General features: G+C 44.9%; 1 protein-coding gene across 1 annotated transcript in view; it reads left to right on the top strand.

Moving 5' to 3' along the window:
- LOC146857440 (uncharacterized) overlaps positions 1-23,128 on the top strand; it is a 103,764-nt gene that overhangs the window by 60,554 nt on the left and 20,082 nt on the right. The window contains exons 10-11 of the mRNA XM_085647959.1: positions 11,801-11,886; positions 18,649-18,785. Coding sequence (XP_085504085.1) covers positions 11,801-11,886; positions 18,649-18,785 — 223 coding nt within the window. The remainder of the gene's footprint in view (positions 1-11,800; positions 11,887-18,648; positions 18,786-23,128) is intronic.

Here is a 23,128-nt window from a genome sequence, read left to right as displayed (position 1 = left end):
AGGGGGTTAGAAATAAAATAAAAAGGAAACTTACCTGCTGGTCGCCAGCCACCGCCTCTCCTCCATCCTCACTGTATCCTGCCTCCCGGAAGCACCCAGACTCTCCAAGAAAATTACGACGCTGATGTCATCAACATGACAGCAGCGTCGTGATTGGTCTGAGTGCTGTGGTTCGATGCTCAGACCGGGAGTGGGAGCCTGTGCATATTCTCCTCCCAGGCTGTGCAATACAGCAGGTGGAGGACATGCTAAGTGCACTTGACGATTTGGTCGGCCCAAGACGGCTGGCCAAACCGCTATGCGCACTTATGGTGCAGCAGCCACACCTCCTCCCTCTGACATCACGCGATCCCAGCCCCCCCACATCGAGATTGCAGCCAGACTAAAAATAAAATCATAATAAGGTTCTGTTATTATTGTCATTTTATTTTTCCTTTACACTGTTCTTAGAGCAGTGGGGCGGCGCTCCTCCACCTTAGTGGAGGAGCCGCCACTGCATATGTATGATTGTAGTCATGACTGTCAAGAGTTGGTAGCAGGTGCCACCCCTAGCTTGCCTTTTGGTATCCCTGGTCCGTGCCAGGGTGCCTGTACCAAAGGTACCAGGGTACATTTAGTCGTGGGGATCATGAATGCAAGAGCAGGAAGAGCTTGCTGAACATACCAAGGATCCCTCTTAAACACTACATTACAATCTTCTTCCACCCTAATTCATAGGAGGGTTCCACTGACGCCTGCTTAAAAATCTTCCCTAATCTAGAGAGTAATCCACTGAGGGCAGGCATCTTTTTATATACTATATTCAGGCATACGTCAAAAATGGTTATAAACACATCTGTTTTGCCCCAAGGCAGTCTTTTAATAGATGCTCAATTTAGAAAAACATTCACGCATGATTATTTAATCACGTATTAATGATCCTCTTTTATTAATGTAATTTGACACACTTGGGCATGTAGGACTCATTAAGATAAACCCTCTGTCTGGTTGTGAAACAATTTACATGGTTTCCCTCACTGAAAGTAATAAAATAATTTTGATAACGAAAGGGTTGATAATATGCACACAGGTCAAAATGTGGGCTTGCACAAATTAAAACCATGATGATGTTCAGCATAAATGTTAGTCAATATTTCTTTAATCCTTTCACTGTAAATTAAAACTAGTGCTATGCAGCTAACACGGGGATGTTGAACTAAGATTTTTTTTAATTCTCTATACATTATACTCGTATAGTTTTAATTCTATTCCCCTTTCATTTTTCACATAAGAAGTTTGTTTTCTATTTGAATGTTGGAGTGACTCATAATAACAAAAAAATTATTTTTGTTTCAAACACTATAGTTGAGCGTATTTATTTTAAATTTAAGGAACTAAAATGCTGTTATACTTGTTTTTGTGTAGCAGTTGCATAATCTACATGAGGACATCATAGTACACATTTTGGAGTCACATAACATAAAGCACTACATTCCAATGCAGCCTTCAATCAAAAGTAAACAATTGTAAGAATAATCCACATTTAGGGGCCGTTCTGGGTTATATTACCCAAATAAACACATAATAACCTTACGAGTCCAACAGTGTTAACATAAAGTAAATCGACAGCAGCGGCAGAAGTTACCCTTTGTGTGCTCCTCTCCCCTGGACCACCATCCGCAAGAAGAGAGGGAAGGCGGGGAACCAGAGAAAAAACAGGGGGGAGAGAGGGCAAGGAGAACGAAGAAAAGGTGGGGTCACAGGATTACTGTGGCCCAACCCAAGGGTGGTCAGCCCCATATCCTCCGGGGACCATTCCAATGTGTTAGTCGAGGGCGCTACCGAACCCACATCCGGTGAGTGCTCAGGAGACGTAGCGGGCCGCGACTTTTAGACCACCAAACATTTCAACATATCACCCCATATCTCTAGGTCTCTCTCAGTACTCTCATCTGTGCGCACCATTCATAACCGCTGCTCCTCTGCCACTCCCCATTCACGCAGGTCTGACCGCCATCTGTCCAATGTGGGAGGGCTAGAACGTGTCCAGTGGATGGTTAGGCGCCACTTAGCCAGCCCAACCCCAACAGAGCGAACCTGTGTCTCATCTGCGTCCCCTGATATGTTATCGTTAACACTCCCAGCAAGCAATGCTTAGTCGAGGTCTCCACTGAGACCCGCATCATCTCCCACAGTTCATGCAGTATTCCGTCCCACTAATTCCACACTTTATCGCAGTCCCAAGTCATGTGGAGGAATGCCGCAGGCTCCACCCCACAGCTGCGGCAGACCGGAGACTGTGCTGCTTTAAATCTATGCAGGCATTGAGGCATTAGATAGCTGAGGTGCAAATAATCAAATTGGGTGAGCTTGAAACGGGCATTGCCGGCATCTTCCCGGACCTGCGCACAGGCCTATCTCAATTTACTATCCGTAAGAGGATCTCAGGTAAATCAGCTAACCACCTGTTACAGACCCCCATCATATCGATCCTTGGGTCCACCTTCAAAGCTTTATATATGTGGGAGATCAAGCCCCTGGAGGAGCCCGGGTCCTGCAGCAGTGTCTGTGACTCCTCCAGCTACGTTGGGTAATCGACCCAAACCTTTCACACTGTGCGGGACACCATGGCATATTGGAGTAATTGGCTGGGATGTAATTGAAAGACTTCCAGTGCCTCCTCCAAAGTGAGGAAGGTACCAATGAAATATAACTCCCCTGCCGTGGTGCATCCTGTCCATCATACCACTGCATTATTTCCATCACAGATTGTATCAGCCGGAAACAGGGCAATAGAGTGGCGTTACCCCTTGCTCCCAGACCTTCGCGACCTGTCGGACAACATGTGGGCAGTCATCTGGTACTCTAGATCCCATCATCAGACACCCAGGAAGGTCCATCCTAGCACCCCATCCCGGCAATAGTTCCTTTTCTCTGTTCGGCCATTCGCGCACTTCTGCTCAGCATATTGTAGCAGTCCAAAAAAATAATACATCTAGAGGTCTGGAAGACCCAGGTCCCTGAGCTCCGCATCCAGTTTTAACACCTCCAACTTAACTCTACTCGCTTACCGGCCCATGCCAGGGACCCAGAAGAGTATTCAGCCTGCTGAAGGTAGCTTGCAGCATACTACAGAGAGAGTTTTGCAGGGCATAGAGGCAGCACGGGAGCAAACCATTACTTAAAGCCACCCTACCCATGACACAGAGTCAGACAATTCCTGAAACAGATCAATACCTCCAGATGTTCGAGAACTCTACCCATGTCCAGGATGTAATTGGCTTTGGCAGAGTGGGCTACCTGTATGCCCAAGTACCGGAAATGTTTGCGCTCCCAGCGGAGCCCTGTCACAGGTAGAGCAGCAGCGCTCACCCCTACCAGATTGGCCAGAGGGAAGAGCATCAGCTTCTGGTGTCTGACGCGCAATCCAGAGACCTCTACAAAGGCAGTCATTATCTCCAGCAATGCACTCACCAGTTGCTCTGGGTGAATGATGTATACGAACGTATCATCTGCGTATAGAAAGACAACGTGAGTGCGTCCCCCACTATAACACCCCAACAGTCCATGTCATGGCAAAGAGGAGTGGGGATAGGGAACAGCCATGCATCGTGCCTCACTCAATAGGCAAACATTCAGACACCACATTCTGATTTGGAGCACGGGTCACAGAATAGGCATAAAGCAGCCGTATATGTGGCAGGAACACTGAACCCAGTTCCATCCTCTGCCACACTTCCCAAAGCTAATCCAAGCCGAGAATATCAAAGGCTTTTTCAATGTCTAATGCCACCACCGCAGCCTTCAGATCCGTGCTAGTCCTCAAGTAAAGCACATGGGACAGCCTCCGCAGGTTCATCTGTTCCACTACCGGACATAAAACCACACTGGGGGGGCAGAGGGGGAGCAGGGTGGGGTGGAGGGAGGGGTATCACGGGTGGGGAGCAGTGGGTAAAAAAGAAAAAAATGAACCTCATTTCACCTTAGACACAGAGAATTCCCGCCATGCCGGTGTGACAGTCTTACAGGTAAATGGCAGGAAACCAAGGCTTAAGGGTTAGAAAGACCATCATTATCTCCTGGAACGTTAATGGGTTAAGGTGCCCCTGTAGGCAAAGGCTGATTCTAAAACACTTGGAACTGTCCCCAGCCCAAGTCTGTATTTTACAGGAGACACATTTGAGCCTTACAGAAAGCCGCTCAATTATTTCTAGGATTCCCTGGATAAAATGTTACTGTGTATCACAACAGACGTCTCACAGCAGAGGCGTGGCGATCCTGGTTAAACACGGTGCCCTTTGTTCTATAAACAATTCGCAGTCAGATTCGACAGGGAGGTGGCTTGTAGCTAAATTAGCCATAGAAAACACAGACTTAGTCTGTGTGTCGTTTTATGGCCCAAACCTAGATGACCCGACTTATATTTGTAAACTACAATCAATACTGACTCTGGAAACTCCCCCCTTTGTCATTGGAGGTGACTTTAACGTCCTTTTGGACCCATCAAAAGATAGGTCTAATTTGAGCCATTATGTTGGAGCCCCCAGGGTACATTGTGCTTTGTTAAACATGTTACAAGATCTGTGGTCGACGTATGGAGGGCTATGAAGGGAAACCAACAGGGTTTAACGTTTTATAGTAAAAAGTATAGTCATTCCTCCAGGTTTGACTATATCCTGACGGAAATATCCTCCCTGAATGGCCTGGAGGGGATCTCAGTCAGGCCAAGCCACCTCTCAGACCATGCCTCAGTGCAATTTTCATATCATAGTAATGGGCTGCCATTGCTGTCAAGATGGACGCTTAATAGAGCTATGCTTCTTGACCCAGAAATCATCCAGGCTGGTAAGTATTCCTCATCACAATTTTTTTCTCTGAATATGGGCTCTACAACTATGGATTTTATCTGGGACGCCTATAAGACAAACTTGAGGGCGAGGCTCCACGGTCTCATTTGTACTAAGAACGTTGCAGAGGCTAAGGCCCTAAATATAATTGTGGAAAAAATAAGCCAACGAGAGGAACAGACCAAGTCACGGGGGCCCAGAGCGTCAATCACAAGTCTTAAAGGAGCTAGACGACGTAAGACACGAGTATGGGGGAAATTAGAGGCAAAGTGCAGAGCTCAATGGCATACTAAGAATATGCAGAACTTTGAATATGGGGAGAAAGCTGGAGCTTTACTTGCGTAGAAAGGTAGAGTTGATCATACAAAGAACATCAACAAATTGATAGTTAACAACAACAGGGAGACATCAAGCAGCTTTGAAGACATGCAAACCTGTCTACTCTCCCTTTTTTCGGATCTTTATAAAGAGGATCTGGCTCCGTCCCCTAGCTCCATACAATCATGGCTGAGGACTAAATCCCTGCCCTCCCTGTCAGAGGAGAGCAGGAACAACTTAGATGCCCCCTTCACTTTGGAGGAGATAACTGGGAAAATCAAAAAATGTAAGAACAAAAAGGCCGCAGGCATGGATTCGCTCCCGAACGAAGTGTATAAACTTCTAGCGGAGGAACTGATCCCCGTACTGGGTTCTACTTTCAACTCAGTCTATTGTCTCACTGGCAAGGTCCCCGAGTCTTGGAAGGAGGCTACAATTGTTCTGATTTTAAAACCAGGCAAGGGCCCTTTAAAAGCCGACTCATATCGCCCAATCTCTCTCCTGAATGCCGATTATAAGATCTTTATGGGCATTCTAGCTGGGAGATTGGCGAAATTGGTCCCCAAGTTGGTTCACACCGACCAGAAGGGCTTTGTTGCAGGAAGGTACATCCAGGAACAGACACAACTGTTAATAGGTAACATCGACCTGGCCATTGAGAGATCCGATCCATTGGCCATAGTTGCCTTGGACACGGCCAAGGCATTTGACAGTCTGCTGGGTGTACCTTTGGGAAGTACTGGAGGTAATGGGATTTGGTCCTATTTTTATCCAAACCCTGAGGAATTGTTATCAGGGAGCCTCTGCTCGAATTCTCCTGAACGATCTATTGACCTCCAGTTTTAACATCCAGAGAGGGAACCGGCAGGGATGCCCGATCTTGCCCCTTCTATTCAATATCTATATCGAGCCACTGGCACAGGCCATCAGGTTAGATGAATCAATCTACCCCTTTAAGTCCCAACTTTACAGTTGTAAGTTAGCTCTCTACGCGGATGGCTTAATACTATACATAAATGATCCTGGGGTGGTTATTCCCCATGTGGAGGTGCTTTTGGAAGGATTTGGGTCCTTGTCAGGTTACGTAGTTAACACATCAAAGACAGAGGTGATGTGCTGGAACCTAGATCAATGGGGGGAGTAGCTAGCACAGAGTTAAGATACTTAGGTATCTACATTGTCAAAGACCTGGAAAAAATCCCCCAGATCAATCTTAATAGAACCATCAAAGAAATTGATCGCCTCCTTAGCAGATGGAGGAACCTCCCTTTGACCATCTGTGGGAAAGTCAATTTAGTAAAGATGGTCATTTTCCCGAAGCTCTCCTACCTATTTACTACTATACCCCTGGCCTTTCCACACAAGAATATAAGTAAAGTACAGAGTAAGATTGGGAGTTTTATATGGGGGGACAAGGGGGTCAGGTTGGCCTGGAAGAAATTGAGACGCAGACTCAATAAAGGGAGGCTGGCTCTTCCTGATATCAGTTGGTATGCGGTAGCATTCCAGTTTAAAGCTATTCGGATGCTACTCGTGAAACCAGAGGAGTCAGCCAGGGGAAGGTTGTTGGGAGAAATGGCTAGAATGGAAGGAGGTGGAGGTGGTGAGGCTTTTTTATATAAGTTCGGGGCCCCAAAGTACTTCAAGCGAGTTCGCCTGAAGGTTCTGAGGGTAGCCCTGGAGATATGGTACAAAGTCAGACTCAAATGGGGGATAGGGTATTACTCCGACCTGGCTCCTATCTGGGACTCACCCGGAACACCTTGCTGCCTTAGAGACAGCTTGGCACTACCTATCAAGAGAGCTGGTATAACTATCTGGTCCGACCTATCAGATTCTGAGGGGATTCATCCTTGGGAATTCCTGAGAGCTAGGATTGGCATAGGTCTTTCTAGATTTAAATATCTACAGCTGGTATCATGGTTTGATGCAGAAAGAGGAAGTAAGAGGGAACGGGGATATTGAAAGACTGTGTCAATCTGTTCGTTCAATAAGAAAAGATATATCGGTGTGGTATAACCATCTACTAGAAGTTGAAGACCTGGAGATTCCCCCTCCAACCACGGCTTGGAAGCAAACCCCTCTTGAATCCTCAATAGATACCCTTTTTGAGCCCTCACTGAAGGTACTATATAAATATATCAAACCTGCTAGTTTAAAAAAGAATCATTTTTTTGTCATCAATAGGCTTTACTACACCCCAGCAAAGATAGCCAAGTTTGCTCCAACTCCAACACCAAAATGCCCAAGATGTTTGATGCCTATAGCCAATGACCTTCACATTTTCTTTGAGTGCTCTGAATTAAAAATCTTCTGGAAGGAGATTGGTGACACTCTTCAAGATATTTTTAATGTTAATTTGTCACTAGTTTTCTTCAGGGATGATGGTTAATTTTGTCAGTCAGCATCAGAGCCTCATAGAGGGTTATTACTTTATTTGGTACTGCTACCACGGAGAGAGGTATGTAAGAAGTGGAAAGACCCCCTACCACTGAAAAGAGAGGACTGGCTTAAAGCCACTTTCGCTATGGCCTGCCTGGATTATGAAGGAGCAGAGGATAAGTCTATAAACATCTGGCACCCCCTTATGAGTTGGGGTCGTAACTTAAGATTAATATCGCTGGTTCTATGATTTTTCCAAGTTCCCTTACAAACGAGACTGGTCGGGCGACCCAAGCGAGTGTGGTAAGCCGCGTGGCCCCCAGATCGTAACATCGGCTTCATAAGACCCGCAGATGCTTATTGGTGAGATGAGGACAACAAATAAATAAATAAATAAAAAACACACTGGTCTTCATGTACCAGATAGGTTACCACCCAACCCAAGCGCATCCCCAGGGCCTTTGGTAGGATCTTAGTGTCAACCCCTAGCAAGGACAGGGGACCATAGGAATTGGGGTCCAGTGGGTCCCTGCCAGGCTTCGGAAGCATGATAATCTGGGCCTTCCACATAGAGCGCGGCAGCAGACAATTGTGTCTGGATTCTCGAAGAATCTCCAGCAAACGAGGTAGCAATAGTCCTGCAAATGTCTGATAATATTCTACTGGAAGCCCTTCTGGGTCCTGAGCCTTATATTACGACAATACACTGACTGCCTTTCTTCCACCCAAAGGTTATTTTTGGAACCCTGTCCCTGTGCTTCCGTGAGGCAAGGGAGGACTAAATCATCCAGTAACCACCCCGACACTGCCAGGGAATTCCCAGGACCTGCACCATAAACAGTTACCAGGTGGTCTTGTAAGAGTGAGTTAATGCCGGCCTGTGTACCCACCACCATGCCATCCGGGCGGCTCAGTGAGGGTATGAATGGGGGCGGGTGTTCTCTTTTTAACAGCCACGCCAGCATCCTCCCCGACTTATCACCTTCCCGATGAAGCCGTTGCTGGTATTTGCGCCTGGTCAGACAGTCAATCCTGCCCCATATGTCTCCAGTCCTTCGCTGCGTAGCTAAAATGGACTCCTGGCGTTCCCCATCTACAAGCACATTAAGCTAACAGTCTGTCAGAGCCCCCTCCGCTTCAGTCAGCTCCAGCTCAAGGCGACGTCTTGTACCGTCAACTCTGGACATTCATTACCCAAGTATCATAAATTTCAGGATGTCCCACTCCAGCCCCTCTGCGCGGTGGACAACCAATTAGCGTCAAAGTAACAGTTAGTTCTTCCCGAAACAGTATATCACCCAGTGCCCCAGGATGGAGACCCAAGGGAGACCCTGGCTTGATGCCGCCCACGTCCCAAGTAAGCAAAAGAGGTGCATGTAAACTGTTCTTTTATAACGCTAACTTTATGTTACAACAGAAAGTATAGGAATCAAAATGTATCAGACATGCATAAACATGTCCGAAAAGAATTGTTTAATAATAAATGGGTGGAAATTGCATTAGAAAAATAAGATATGAACTGCCCTCAACTTTGTCTTTAGGGTTTGGTGGAAAATATGGTAGAATAAATTAAAAGGTATGAGGCCTCTAAAGATCTCTGTGATTTACAAATGTAATATGTGCTTGCACCGGGGTTCCTTTTTCAGCTGTTCAAATAGATTTGTTGCCGGAGAGTCACTTAAAATGAAATTAAAGGAATTAAAATACTTAGAGACAGAAGTACAAAGAACGCTCACAAGTACTCAGATTCGGCATTTGCATCGCTAAAAATGATTTTTTAGATCAGCTAATAACATTTTAGGAGTCAGAACAGTCTTCTGACTCCTAAAATGGGATTGCGAATTGATACCGATTCAGTATCTAGAAGGACAATGTTGTAGGCGTCCATTTCAAATACCCAATCAGGATGCTGTGTCAATGTATGGTACCTGAAGTGTAGCCACAAAGCATTAAAACGTTACAGACACCTAGAAGGCAGTCGTAACTCAATCACAAAAGAGAACCTTGTGAATGTTAAAAAAAAAGGTTGTTGGGAAGTAGACAATGATCCTCCAGACCACTCACAACTCTCGAATAAACAGAAAAAAGTAAACTTTAACGTTAAGGAAAACAGGCTGCATTTGAAAAAACGTTTATTTATGATGGTCTGCTGATCCCAGCAGGCCATTATCCCTGTGATGACCTACAGTCCTATTGAGTCTCAATTTGCGACCTACCTCATTGATATTCATGAGGTGGGTCGGATTGCGACCCACTATGATTTGGATTCTTAAGAACCAACATATTGGCACAGAGGTCATTTCTTAAAAATCTTAGATGGTTGCAAAAATACCACCTTAAGAAAGCAGGATGGTGAAATGCACTGGCGTTTGTATGTTTTAGTGCTCCATGTTATGTTATGTTAAAGGATTTACACAGCGCTTAGCTAGCCCAGCGCTAGTCCTAAAAGAGCACAGTGCAAAAAGCAACCAATCGCATCTAAGAAGAGAATAACCAGGTCTTCAGAATTTTCCTGAAAGGCCATTGGTTCTGACCATTCCTAATGGACAGAGGGAGTGCGCTCCAAAGGGCTGGGGCTTGAGCACAGAAAGAACAGCCACCCACTCTCACTCTCCATGTGAAGACATAAATGTAGGTGATGAACCAGAACAAGTAATGAAACACATTCTTTCACGTCAAAAGTATGTTATTTTTCCCTCAAAAATGTAATGAGCAACTGTTGCAGGGCTAGCATTTCTATAAAATGGGGTAAGACAATAGGGGGCGGCACATAGAGGTGGGAGATGTTACAGCAAAAGGCCTGAATAATGACCTTTAATTAAGTGCATGGGGAGAACGGCAGCAGGCAAAATTCTATTTTGCCCGCAGCACCGTTCTTGGACAGATGAACTTATCGCACACAAACCACAGTGCACGCAAGTTGCCCTTTTTACAAGAGGCCTCTAAAGTACGATGGTGCTGATTACAGCAGAAACAAGTCCCTTCGCAATTATGAGATCCACGGGAACTCCACTACGAGCACCTGAAATCTCTGGGTGAAAGTTTGGCCAAAATGAGACTTTACCAGGGAAATCTGACCCGTAATTACCGATTCCTCAGTACTTCCTCATTTCTTGGTAGACCCTCATGGTTCAACTCATAATGGTTTGGATTTTCCCCACCCACAGAGTTACGGGTACCCCCGGTATCAGTAACTGGGGAGGGGCTTTACTAAGCCACTCCTAAAGAGGGTCAACCGAGGGAAATCGCTGCTTGGCATGTTTATAGGATTTTCAAGAGCACTATAATACTGTACATACAGTCACTAGATGGCATTAAGGTGAATGGCAGTGAGGCTCGGATACTCAGAGTCTAAGCAACAAGGTGGCACAGAAAGATTGAGACCAAGAGGCAAATGCATGCTCGAGCATAGGGAATGTCAGAGATAAGGCGACTCAGAGACCGATGGTTCAGAGAGAGAAGACAAGGCTCAGAAACAGGCCCCAGACTAAGCGAGGATTATATGCCAGGAGACTCTGAGGCATTGAGGTAGAGAAAAGGAGAAAAATCAGATACAATGTAGACCAGAAATAAGAGTCCATACAGAAGGCCAATTAGTATGAAGCAACAAAGTAGACGACCGTGAAAAGAGTTTTCCTACCACAATGCAGAGTGTAGAATGCCTGCTACACAACCCGAGGGCAGAACATAGACTAACACTACATCATTATTGTAATAATATATAGATAAGTGTAGGTTTAATCTTCTTAACTCCAAATCTGATGGCAGGGAAGATGCATATTTTCAAGGTACATGTTGACCATATAGTGGTAGCCGATATTCTGTCCTTGAATTTGTCAATTATCTATCACTACTTGTTGACCAAAATGGAAACATAGGGTGGTAATAACACAAACGGCATGCAGAGGGAGAATTACCAACCACGCAGTCAGGAGGACGTTCTTTCAAGTAGAGCTGTCGCAGTCTCCAACGTCAGAGTCACAGCCTCCCTTGGAGGTGACCTCACATCACAGACATGCTAACCCAGCACTTGAGCATGTGACTAACACTGATATGACCCCCCTACTGAAGCTAAGATTGAAAGCCAAAAATGGAAAGTTCTGAACACATGATCATGTACATGGCAAGTCAAAAATGCACATTTCAGGCCACAAGACCAGCATGGAACATTTGAAAACACTGTGCCCCATGAGCAGCTGTTAGAGTTGAAGAGGAACATCCAGAAGACGCGGCCTTATCGGCTCATCTGATTGACTGTGATATTCTTGCTGCAGGTCCTGGGACCTTTTGCTGACAGTCCAAAGTTGCTGTTTGGAGACTATGCGCCTGTGCCTGATCCTCAGTACATCTCGACACCCAGGTAAGGCTGCACGCTGCTTTATACACTATGTTGGAACATTCTGACATCAAAATAGAGGAAGCGCCAACTCATGTTGCAACAAACAGTGACCCTCAGACGAAGAGGTCTCGGAAACGTTAAAAGTTACCTGCAATTCACAATCTTATGGCTTAGACAGCAGAAGGCAGCTCTTATAGATTCGTACAGCAGAGGTATTAATCAGGGTACAGAGGACTTACATGTTCAGACGACAGACAGTAGTGAGAACAATAATCATCTCACAATATCTTTAAATATCCTCCTCCACTTCAGGTCAACGCTTAAGACCGACCTCCTCAAGGAACACTTGACAAAGTGCAAGTTTCCTAAATAGGTGTCTACCCCTGCCTTGAGGGCCTGACTGCATGATGACTTTCTTTGGCCCTTGCATTAGGCTTATCTATCATGAACACAGTGGCCTCTCCCTGGTAGTGCGAAGTCAAGGACCTGTTCTTTGAGTAGCCTGGCCAAGCTCCAGGGTCCCCAAAATGACATGGTGGCTCAAGGATGGGAGAGAATGGTGCATGGCCAGAGAAATACGAATGAAAATGGCGAGGAGTGATGTTAAACTTGCTGAGATTATTGAGGCATGGTCCACACTATCTTAAAACTTGAGATTCCCCTTGGATAAGTGTGTGCTTGTTTTGTATGTCAATAAAACTGATAGATACCCCTTCTTAAAAAGAATCTATTTTGTGACCTGGAAGGGCACACAAAGCATGTCCTCGTATCAGGCATATGACTATTATCCAAGCCTTAGGTGAATCACATAACCCAGTGGTGGCAGCATGATGAGTTTTTGTGAATCATTAGTGTGTCAGGGAGAGTGCTCTCTACTGATGCCTCTTATTTAAAGGTTGGATTTTATGTGAACCTCAGATCCAAGCACTGACATTCTGTGTCAAGTTGAGTGTGGTGAAGAGCAGTGGGTACGCAGCACATGTATGGTAGAAGGACTTCATATGCTGAGAATACAGGTACTGAAACCAGTTGGATCCATTTTCGATAGATCATAGTTTATCGTTGAACAAAATGGATGGTGGCTACTACGTCCCCAGACACTCGAAGTATATACACACCATTCCTGTAGCTGGAGGCTGGAGACACAGAGGTGAGGCAGTCATGGCACCCTTAGAAATTCAACAGGGGCACAGTAACCAAAGAGCTGCTCTTTAGTTCATCCTGGACACTGCCATATGGTGGATGGTAGGTGTGAGACTGCAGTTAGGTAGGGGCATCCCTTTCACCGTCCTGGATTATTACTTCAGTGAGACTGATGACAGCCAGCTGCAGTAGTCTTACACTTCATTGTTCCTTCGTTTTGAATTCTCCAGCTTAGACAACACATCATTGCTACCTGCTGTGAGAACCACTGCCTCGCACAAAGGATGTGTCTGAGGAACAGACAAAAAAATGACATTTGAAAGAGAACCAACCCAAAGCAGTGATGAAAACATATATGTGGACCCCCGTCCCGGCCTGCAAAATGTGTTTAAAAGGGAGATCCAAACCACCCCACTTTCTTCCAGTTCTGTGTTCTTTACATCTGAGGACCAGTGTGTTCCAGAGTACTTTTGAAGGACTGCTGTATGATCAGGGTTGGTGTCTGCTTTTCAACCAGACTCCCAGAGGTGAGGGGGCTTCATCTGAAGTGTGTGCCTGCTGCTGGGGGGGCTGCCCAGAACCTAGAAAACGTCCTGCCTGTGAAGAGCTCAGAAGGGGAAGGAGAATGCCTGGCACTGCAGGAGGATAAGCCCAGTGTGTTCCTGGAGTGAGAAACAACCAGAGGGAGAGAGCAAATACAAGGGAGCGCAGCCAGGAACGACCTGTGAAAGAAGGGTTCCCTCAGTCTACCTGAGCAGTTATAGCTGTGAGCTACACCAAGACCTTGAACTTGAAAAGAACTGTGTGAAATCTGAACTCTTCCTGTGAGAATGATGTTACCACTGCTGATTTTGGAGTTTGTGATTCCTTGTAGCTCCCAAAGCAGAAGACATGCCAAAGAGATACTCAACTGGCGATGACCGGTCCAGAGACCACACCTGCCATCCATGATCCAACCGGCCTTGTGTGCACTCATCTTTGGGAGGCTGCTGTTGGGGAAGATTAGCACCTCGGTGTGAGCTGAACATTTAACCCACTTGGTGGCCAATTTCTGAGCAAGTTCGTAGCCGTTGCCCCCTATATTCCATGAACCCCAGCCGCAGGGGTGACCCCATTGCATGTGTCTGTCACAGACTGTCCTGAAGTGGATCTACACAGTGCAGGTAACTGTGGTGCTAAACTGTGAGTGGAACGAGAGACGGAGGAAGCAGGGTGAGTTCTTCCAAACAAACAGAGACTTTTAGAGGGCGAACTTGAATTGGTGAAGGCAAACAGAACTATGCACATCTAAGCTGTGTGGTTTGTTGAGTGAACTGCATCTGTGCCTAATCATTGCCTTGCCTCATGTTACACACCAGGGATTACGGAAGCCAGGAAACTAAGTTGATGGGTTGGGGGGGTACCGAAAGGGTCAAGTGCCTCACTGAAGATCGCAAACAGGATTACAACCCTGTCTCTGGGAACCCTAATTGCCCTGTGAAGTATTACGTTGTGCTGCGTAATTAAAACACTTTCTTTTTAACCATCTTTGTTTAGTCTGTTGATTGACTGTTGAGTCTTGGGCTCCTGCTCCCCACACTACCTCCCTGAGAAGCCCTTGACTGCTCACCCTCACTACCCTGAGAGTCAAGTGCGCTGTAAGGGGTTAGCAATAGTTGGATGGACCCCAGTACACCAGTGGCACAGGATGTTAACCACCACAGTTGGAGTCCAGTAGGCCCTCACTGCCCTGTGGCCTCTCTCAACACCCCGCCACACCAGAAAAGTAATTGCTGATTTATCCTTATTTATGGGCAGAGTTCCTGCATCCCAAAAATGTTCCATAGATTCTCTACATATGTGATGTTCAAATGACAGAAAGTTCACAAGTCGTCAGTACTGTTCGATTTGTGGCTAACATAACAATATTTATATAAAGAAAGCAATAAGATTTCAAACACTGCCTTGTCAATCACAGCCTGATTACTAATACAGAGGGTGAAAAGCAATATTGATACAGGCCTGTGACTGCCTGCTTCAAATTTTGAAACAAACAGAGCTTTAATGACAATTTTATTTTGAAGTTCATATTTTGGAAAGGGATTTTTTGGGGGCTCAAATATTCAAACTCGCAGAAGTTTGACCTTGGACTGTCCTTTCTGTTAACTATTGTGGAGCCTGAAATCAAAATGGCTTCTAAATTGTCAATGAAATCCTCCAGTTTTATGGCACATACAGTATCTAGAATTGAAACATATAAAATCCAAAATCAAGAGAAGATTGATGCATTTTTCCATAGTTTCAATTAGCACCATAAATTACATGTATTTGCTGCATCTTACATCAGCAATAATGAAAATTATTTTTATGCATGTTGCAAATATTCTTGGGTACACTATTAAGGAAGCTTCTAAATTTGTAAACAACCAGCTCCTATATTTAAATTTGAAAGCTATGTTAATGTTTGGATTCAACAGAAAGGAAGCTTTGTGGTTTCATTTGTGATATTATGTGAGATCTCCTGTGTGATATCATCAGCAATGTTCTGGGAATGAATAGCCTGATGTTTTTCAGTTCATAGTAATTAGGGCTCCCGGTTTTATGGTATTTATTTTTTTGCCATTTCCGTCTGTATTTATCCATATTTATATTTTGGACATTTTTTCTGTATTTATCCATATTTATTTTTACCACAAGCAAAAGAAGACACTACAGCTAGTATTTTTCCACATTTATTTAAATTGACAATGCACACATGCGCAAACTAGCGATTTGTTGTGGCTTTAGCAGTGCTTTAAATGGTCCGGTACTGAGTAATTTGAAAAGGAGAGTACCTGTGCTTCTCAGTTCTGCTATAAAACACTTTAGGATAGAGTGTAAGCACTTATCAGGAGCAAACGTGCCAGCGCTTCTGCATTTCCATCTAATGCCCTGGGGTGGAGGTTGGTTGCGATGCGTGGAATCCAGGGCACCTGGGGGGGGCTAATTCTTCCAGCAATCGGCAGAGTGAAGATACAGGGGCTCTAAGAAGGGGTGAAAGAACAATAAAGCCTTGTTAACGAGTAAATGGTCTTTTAAAGACCTGCAAAGTACTCGGGTGTTGGTGCAATAAGACGGACGCCAGACCGTGGGAGTCGCACGTCGTCCTCGTAGGCTGTACATTGTAGGAGTGCTGGGTGTGGAGCAGCAAAATTCAGAACTGTATAAGAAACAGCATAGTTGGGAGTTCTCTTGGATAATAAGAATCGATTTCTACCCAAATTACCCCTTTTGCAACTTTAAGCTATGCTCTAATGTATACTTTGCAGTGGATAGGCAGTTCTACGACCAGAATTAATAGCTCACTGTTTTATATTAAGAATTTTAGAGTTTGTAATGCTTGGGTGGCTAAATTAATGAGAACTGCTTATCAGAAAGCTCCTATTGTGCACAGGTCTCTGGAGCATTTCCATTCTCAAACTTTAGGGACAAGTGGGCAAAACCATATTACCGATCTCAAAATGCCTGAAATAGGAAAGGTGCCTGCTTTTCATTCTCTCAGTTAAATATCCTCCTAGGCACGAAATGTGATCTATTACCTTCCCGGGATGATTCAGAATGCTAATGAATACCCTTCAGCAGGCAGATAGCCTTTTAACACAATTACCTTCATATTGCAGGTTAGAACCTTTGTGGACAATGGGGAATTGCGAAGCCAGCCCCGTTGCAGAATGTCCTCGCATAAGATTGATTGTATCAGGCGCAACTGCAGCCAAATTTCGGGGGTGGGGGGGGACTTCTAAAAATTTTGTGGAGAGGCTGATTATTCCAGCAATATGCAGAGTGAAGTGCTCGGATGCGGCTGTGTTGTGTGTTCCAAGGAAGCTGTCTTACACACGATTGGCGGAGGGTGGGGGGGGGGCGGGGCGTGCAAAAGCCCTTTGAGCCCTATGGGCGTTGCGTGCCTGCTACTTAGTCATCGTGTAATGTGCAAACGGGTTATATGCCTGTTGGCACGTAGTAACCAAAGACTTCAAATATCAGTGGGAGATGGGTTTCTGTGCTCTTAAAACGTGGTGTACCATTTGACAGGGCGTTTATACACTTTGTTGTTTATTGTCTGCTTCTTTGGGGACAGGAGAGATGACTGTGACACCAGCAGGGCGTGATTCAACCAAAGCATGTTTATGGTATGTTGTGCCCCCAGCTTCCTCGGAGTCCCACATACAGTCCTTAAGCACACGAAGCAGGTATTGGGAAATCGATGAGGGATTATGGGCCGCGCCTCCCTGCCTCGTCTTTGTTTGTCACTAAAAGACCCGGGTTGGAAGGATTAGAAGGAATTTCCAGCAGCATGAAGGAGGCATGGCGAGATAACTCAGGATTTGAACACGGCAGCGCGGCAAAATTTGTGTCTTTTGCCGTTTTTACATATAAATACAGACAAAGGAAAAATTGTTTTCCGTCTGTATTTATATGTAAAAATCCGTTTAAACGGAAAACCGGGAGCCCTAATAGTAATATAGTAACCTGTTTAGTGTATAGCGTTGAAAGCCACACACATGCCATTTATGTGTGCTGTAAATGGACGATGTCACTATTAAGTTTCTTCCGTAGCATACGTTGACAGTTATAAGTCATTGTTGGCTAGGATGAAAAATACCTAGAGTTTTGTTACTTTACCGCAACTTTCACTGACTGGCAAGTAACTTGGGCTCACCCTGGACTGCAACCTCACCCTCAAGGAACACATTGCCAAAAGACTCATCGAGAGCCTGATGCCAGATGTCTCTTCTAAAGAACTTAAATCTGTTTCTTTAAGAAAGCAACTTTTAGAAAATGCTATTGTACTGGTGCATCTGAATGGTGATTAATGCCCTGCACAATGCCCATCCTGCCACCCATTAAGGGCAACCCACATGCCACAGAACATCTCATCCAGGGCCTTAAGAAATATGATCGCATCGTCCTCATCCTCATGGAATTCCATTAGCCCCCCCCCCAAGATCCCCCCCTCCTCAAAACTAATCTCATTATTTACAAAGCCATCACGACCAGCATCGCAGCTTACCCTGCAGACAAGCTCACCATCTCTGGTGGTTCTCAGCACACACGCAGCCAGGACACCATCAGACTGCAGACTAAGAAGTGTAATAAATAAAAATCAAGACAGCAGGCCTTTTCCATCAATGCGCCCAGGATCTGGAACAACATCCCCTTAGCCAATAGGACCTCACCAATACTGCTCCAAATTAGGAAAGAGCTGAAGTCACATCTCTTTAAAGAACACTACATCACAATGCATTAACAGTCCACAAACCAGCCACCTCTTCTGCCACTCACTGAGTTTATGCTTGTCTTTGACCCTCTACAGCGCTCCACTACCTTTTGGCTTTGTTTGTGCTATAGACATCCCACATACATACTACATTTTTCAGGCGTTTCCAGGATGTAGTGTGTCATGCCTTCCTAACATATGATTAACTCATCCCCAGCCCAATCAGCAGCTCCGGAGCTGTTGCCCTTTGGTCATTCTATCATGTCCTTGTAGGCCAACCCACCTACCCTGACCATCTGAACAGGGTGACCAGAAACCTCAAAGCCTATCTCACCACCATAATTGAAATATACTTGTTCATGAATAATAAACTCTCTTCAACATGTGTTCCCTTTCTTACACAGGAAAGGCTTAGAAAAGCTGCCTGTAGAAGTCAACTATGCTGCAGGGTGTAGTGATCCTCGCTGCACAAAGTACTCCCCTGCTGAAGTGAAGGCAGTGGCACAGTCTGCTGACATCATCATAGTGTGCCTGGGAACAGGTGAGTCCAGTACAGCTGGGACTGTGCACGAACATAAAATCAAGGGAGATGGAAATGGAGATGGTGATTTGGAATTGTACATGTGGTATGTGGAATTTGCAAAAATCCATAACTAACTAACTAACCATAAAGATGTTTTTTGCAAGACAAAATTGTTTATTTAGGTGGCGAGTCCCCAGACTGCCCTGACCTTAAGTGTTGTCCATAGAGTGGGAAACGTGCTGTCGAGGTAGCTATTTCCTTTCAAAATGACTGTGCTTTGTGTGGGCACGACATTTTCCAGAACAGTTAGTCAGACTCTAAGACATTACGGGGTATATTATTTACAAGTGAAGTGGCGGAACGATGCGTAGCGTTGTTGGCTTAACACTGTGCTCCACCACTTCTTAAACGCAGGGCTGCACCGTATTTACAAGAATACGGTGCAGCCCTGCGTTTCCCCCTGCACTGGCGCTAATTACAGCTGCCTAGCACCAATGGAGGCACTCTTGCACCATAGTGCAAGGGGGCCTGCGTTGAGGGGAAGGATTGTTTATGTGCCGGAAGGTGTCCCTTCCTGCACATAAACAATCAAAGGCGTTTTGCTGTTTCTACGTGTGCTGCACAATGCAGCACATATTAAACAGCAAAAACGAGAAGAAATGAAGCATTTCTCCTCGTTTCGGCAGGATAAGACCGGTTTTCCCTGGTCTTAATTTTGGCGCTGTCCCATATTTACTCCACCCTTGTAAATATGGGGCAGCGTCAAAATCAATGAGTGTTGCGGTGGAATGCCCACCACAACACCCATTGCCTGCCTCTTTCACGCTTTGTATAGCGTTAAAGGGTGCTTTACTCACAAGGCGGTGTTAAACCATGGTAAGTGGCTTAATGCCGCCTTGTGAATAAGGCAAAGTCCCTATCACCACAGGAACGTCCCTAAAAATACACTAAAAGTGACGTTCTTGTGGCAATAGGGGCTTGTAAATATACCCTATGTTTTAATAGTGAAAAACGAATCGACCTGTGTTTTTCATAATTCTGCCAAATTGCATTCTGCCCAATAATTGTACAGCGTTTCCAATCAAGAACTAGATTTGCCTCTTGAGAACTGGAATAGCAAATATGTTCACACCAACCCCATATTGTACCGAGTGAGTGTAGCAAGTGAGTCTGACCATCTCCAGAAAAATTTGAGGGACAAACTATTCATGTGTGTATAAAATAAAATGCATGTACCCTGATTGCTGTTTGCCAGCAGGATAGCTGATGATCCCTCTATCATTCCACCCCTAAAAGCAGCCCACCCAGGTCCTTATATTACCGGAGCATTTCCCCTTTGTCCTGTATGGCCAGTCCAGGCCTAAGGTTTGACCGTCCAATGAAAGACTGTGGTGGAACGGCATCTTAGATTATGAGTTGGTGTTTAGAGGCCAGTGTTAGAAATGATGTGGTTTGGGGTGGGGCAGAGCAGTTTCAGCGATGAATGAAAGAAGATACATGTTAGTTAAGGGTACCTGTGACTGACCTGACGCAACTGACTCCATCCCTACCCAAGCAGCTATACAAATTCACCAGTCTTTTGGGAAACCTGATGCTTTACCAGTGGCCCAGTCTGTTTCATTTTAGTATCTTATACGAATTTAAAGACTTTGACTGTGAGAAAACAACATGCCATAAAAATATTGACAAAGCCAGAGAAAAGCATAAGGTGTTGACAAGCGATTACTTAGGGTTGGACATATTGAGGCATAAGCACCTGACCCCCATAATTTGTGATCGGTGCATAATAAAGAAAGGATGGTCGAGCCCGAACTTTCCCTCACTATGCGCCGGCTTACTGGGTCAAAGTTCAATAAGGAAGTGTTTACTTCCCAAGTCAAAAATATGGGTGAATGATGTTGGACCTTCAGTGAGTATGTCCATATAGAAGGGTCTCTCCTGCACCCTGGACCCACAAACTAGGTCATGGGAGACACCGCCTTCCGATTATTCCATTTATGAAACGTGTGAAAAGTAAGTAAAACCTACTAATATCAGTAGATGTCCAGAGTTTTAGAACTAACTGTGCGTATGAGAAACATGACATCACTGTCACACAAATAACTGGGAAGGCAGATACAGCCTTGTTAACTCCATTAGAACACGCCTGGGGGAAACTCACTTATAGAAGAATCATTGAATTCCCAGAAAGATTTAAGCCTCTGAAAGAACACAGTAGGGCTTTGTCTGCCATATTACTGACACTTCCCCGAGCTCAACTCACTTTCTTTTCAGAGTCATTGGACAGTCAGTAAATCCACTGATTTGCCTCCAAGAATGTCCACATGCTACACCAGTGATACTCAAATTACATGTTAAATACACAGGCAAGCCTATATTTCAAGATTAATTGAAGTTAAAGAAAGGCAGTAACTAGGTTGTCCCGCAAATCTTAACTTTAGGAACACTCATTTTCTAAGCCATTTTGCAGCCAAAGTGCAAAAATATGGTAAGGTCTCTCAAAAATTGAAGCAATGTGTATTTCATTAACATGCAGAACAATTTCACCTTAGTACATCAGATTATATCAGTGCATTGCGGAGTATGTATTTTTTAAGTGATAGACTTCAAATATGAGTTTAGAAGCATGTATTCTTCCCCTTCACTGACAACAATGCCATTAGTGAACTAAGAGGCAAATCAGTTGTTATGTGCACTCTTAGGGTGGCCTGGGTTCCTATTATACATGAACAGCATTAAAGTTTATTAGAATCAAACACAGGAGAAGGTTCTATACAACGCACATCCTGAAGTCATGTATTTCGAGCTTCTCTTATATGTGATGATGAAGAAAAAGAAGGGTAAGTGAAATAAAACAATGGCCTAAGATCACACAATTTAGTAAAGTTGCTATGCTGGGATTAATCCCACGTTTTCTGGTTTTGCATTGTGCAATTCAGCCACTAGCTGTATATACTTTGCTTCCCCTATTCCCACCTTACCGCCCCCTTCCCTCCAGACCACCACCCCTCTGGCATCAATACGGCTCTCGGTCACATCACAGTCCAAACTTTGTGGCCCCTGAGAAAATGTTTGCGAGTACCCATGTGCTAGACCAGCCTTTACAATCTTACAGTGAGTACCAGACTGCATAAAAAACGATCATATCTAAGCAGAGCAGGCTGACCTCTAGGGGTATCAGTACATCTGTCAGCAGACCAGTGCTTATATTATGACCTATCAGAAGAGCCAAAGCAGTCACAAACAAGACTCATTATGACTGGCTGACCAGTGGTGTAGCGCAAAATGATTCCTTAGGTCGTGAAGAGGGGCCCCTGAGTTTCCAATATGTTACACATATTCATTTGCCTTGGCTGAATGGTGGCCCCCTGAAGGGGTTGGGTTGATGGGAGCCCTATGTGCCGCAAGGGCTGCAGTGCTTGCGTCACGCCCCAGGTTGTAACTGACTGCCCAGCCCCTATTGGCCTCTCAGGCACTGGCTGCCCTCTTAAGAAATCCACTGTTCCCCTGTAGGACAGGGCTGTTCTTGCAAGAGTCTGCACATTCTTACACAAAGTACCAACCCTGGCAAAGTAAACACTAAACACAGGAGGCAGAAGGAGTCTAGCTTTCAGTGAGATCCTCCCGTGTCCATGGCAGCCTACCCTTAAGGAGACCTTTGCCAGACTTCACTGATAGTAAGACTACGAGCACAGAGAAGACACTTTACATGGATGAAGGCAAGAGTCGCTTTTAGCACTAGAACTGCACATGTGTTTCATATTTTGTTAAAGAATCTTAGACCTTGTATACTAACTCCTTTGTGGTCGCAAAGCCTGCGTTTTTCAAAATCTACTGCTTTATGACACACAAAGGCAATACACAAAGCAAATATTGCAAGTTGTAAATGTCTTTCTAACTTGCAAAATACCTTTTATGGTGAATCAGAAGTGGGATGAGATGTGACAGAGGCGCTCTCTTCCTACTTCTGAGTCGCGGTGATATATATCAGAGGTGAGCAGCCACAACTGTGGTGCGTCCATCTCATAACTGCTCGATAAGGCACCCGCTTGGGGGTTAGTGTGACCGTCCTGAAAATGACGATAGATTCTCAGATGTACTCCCAGATGTACTTGTCAGATCCAGGACATAAATATCACTTCCTATATTGGTTTACCCTGTTGCTAAAAACTCCACATTTTTGGAAGAAGATGCCTCGAAGGTACCAGAAGAGTAAGTGATTTTACTGAGATCTTGCAGTTTGTCCAAGTGAAAGAAATGGATTTCGAGCTCTGCATTCCCATTTTCACAGTTGGCAGCTACTATTACACATATCATTCACAACTATCAGTGTGGTCCATTCCAGTGTTATATAATCAGTG

The sequence above is a fragment of the Triturus cristatus genome, chromosome 3_2, assembly GCF_964204655.1.
Source record: "Triturus cristatus chromosome 3_2, aTriCri1.1, whole genome shotgun sequence".
NCBI classification, from domain to species: Eukaryota; Metazoa; Chordata; class Amphibia; order Caudata; family Salamandridae; genus Triturus; species Triturus cristatus.
This window is presented reverse-complemented; position numbering and strand designations above follow the sequence as displayed.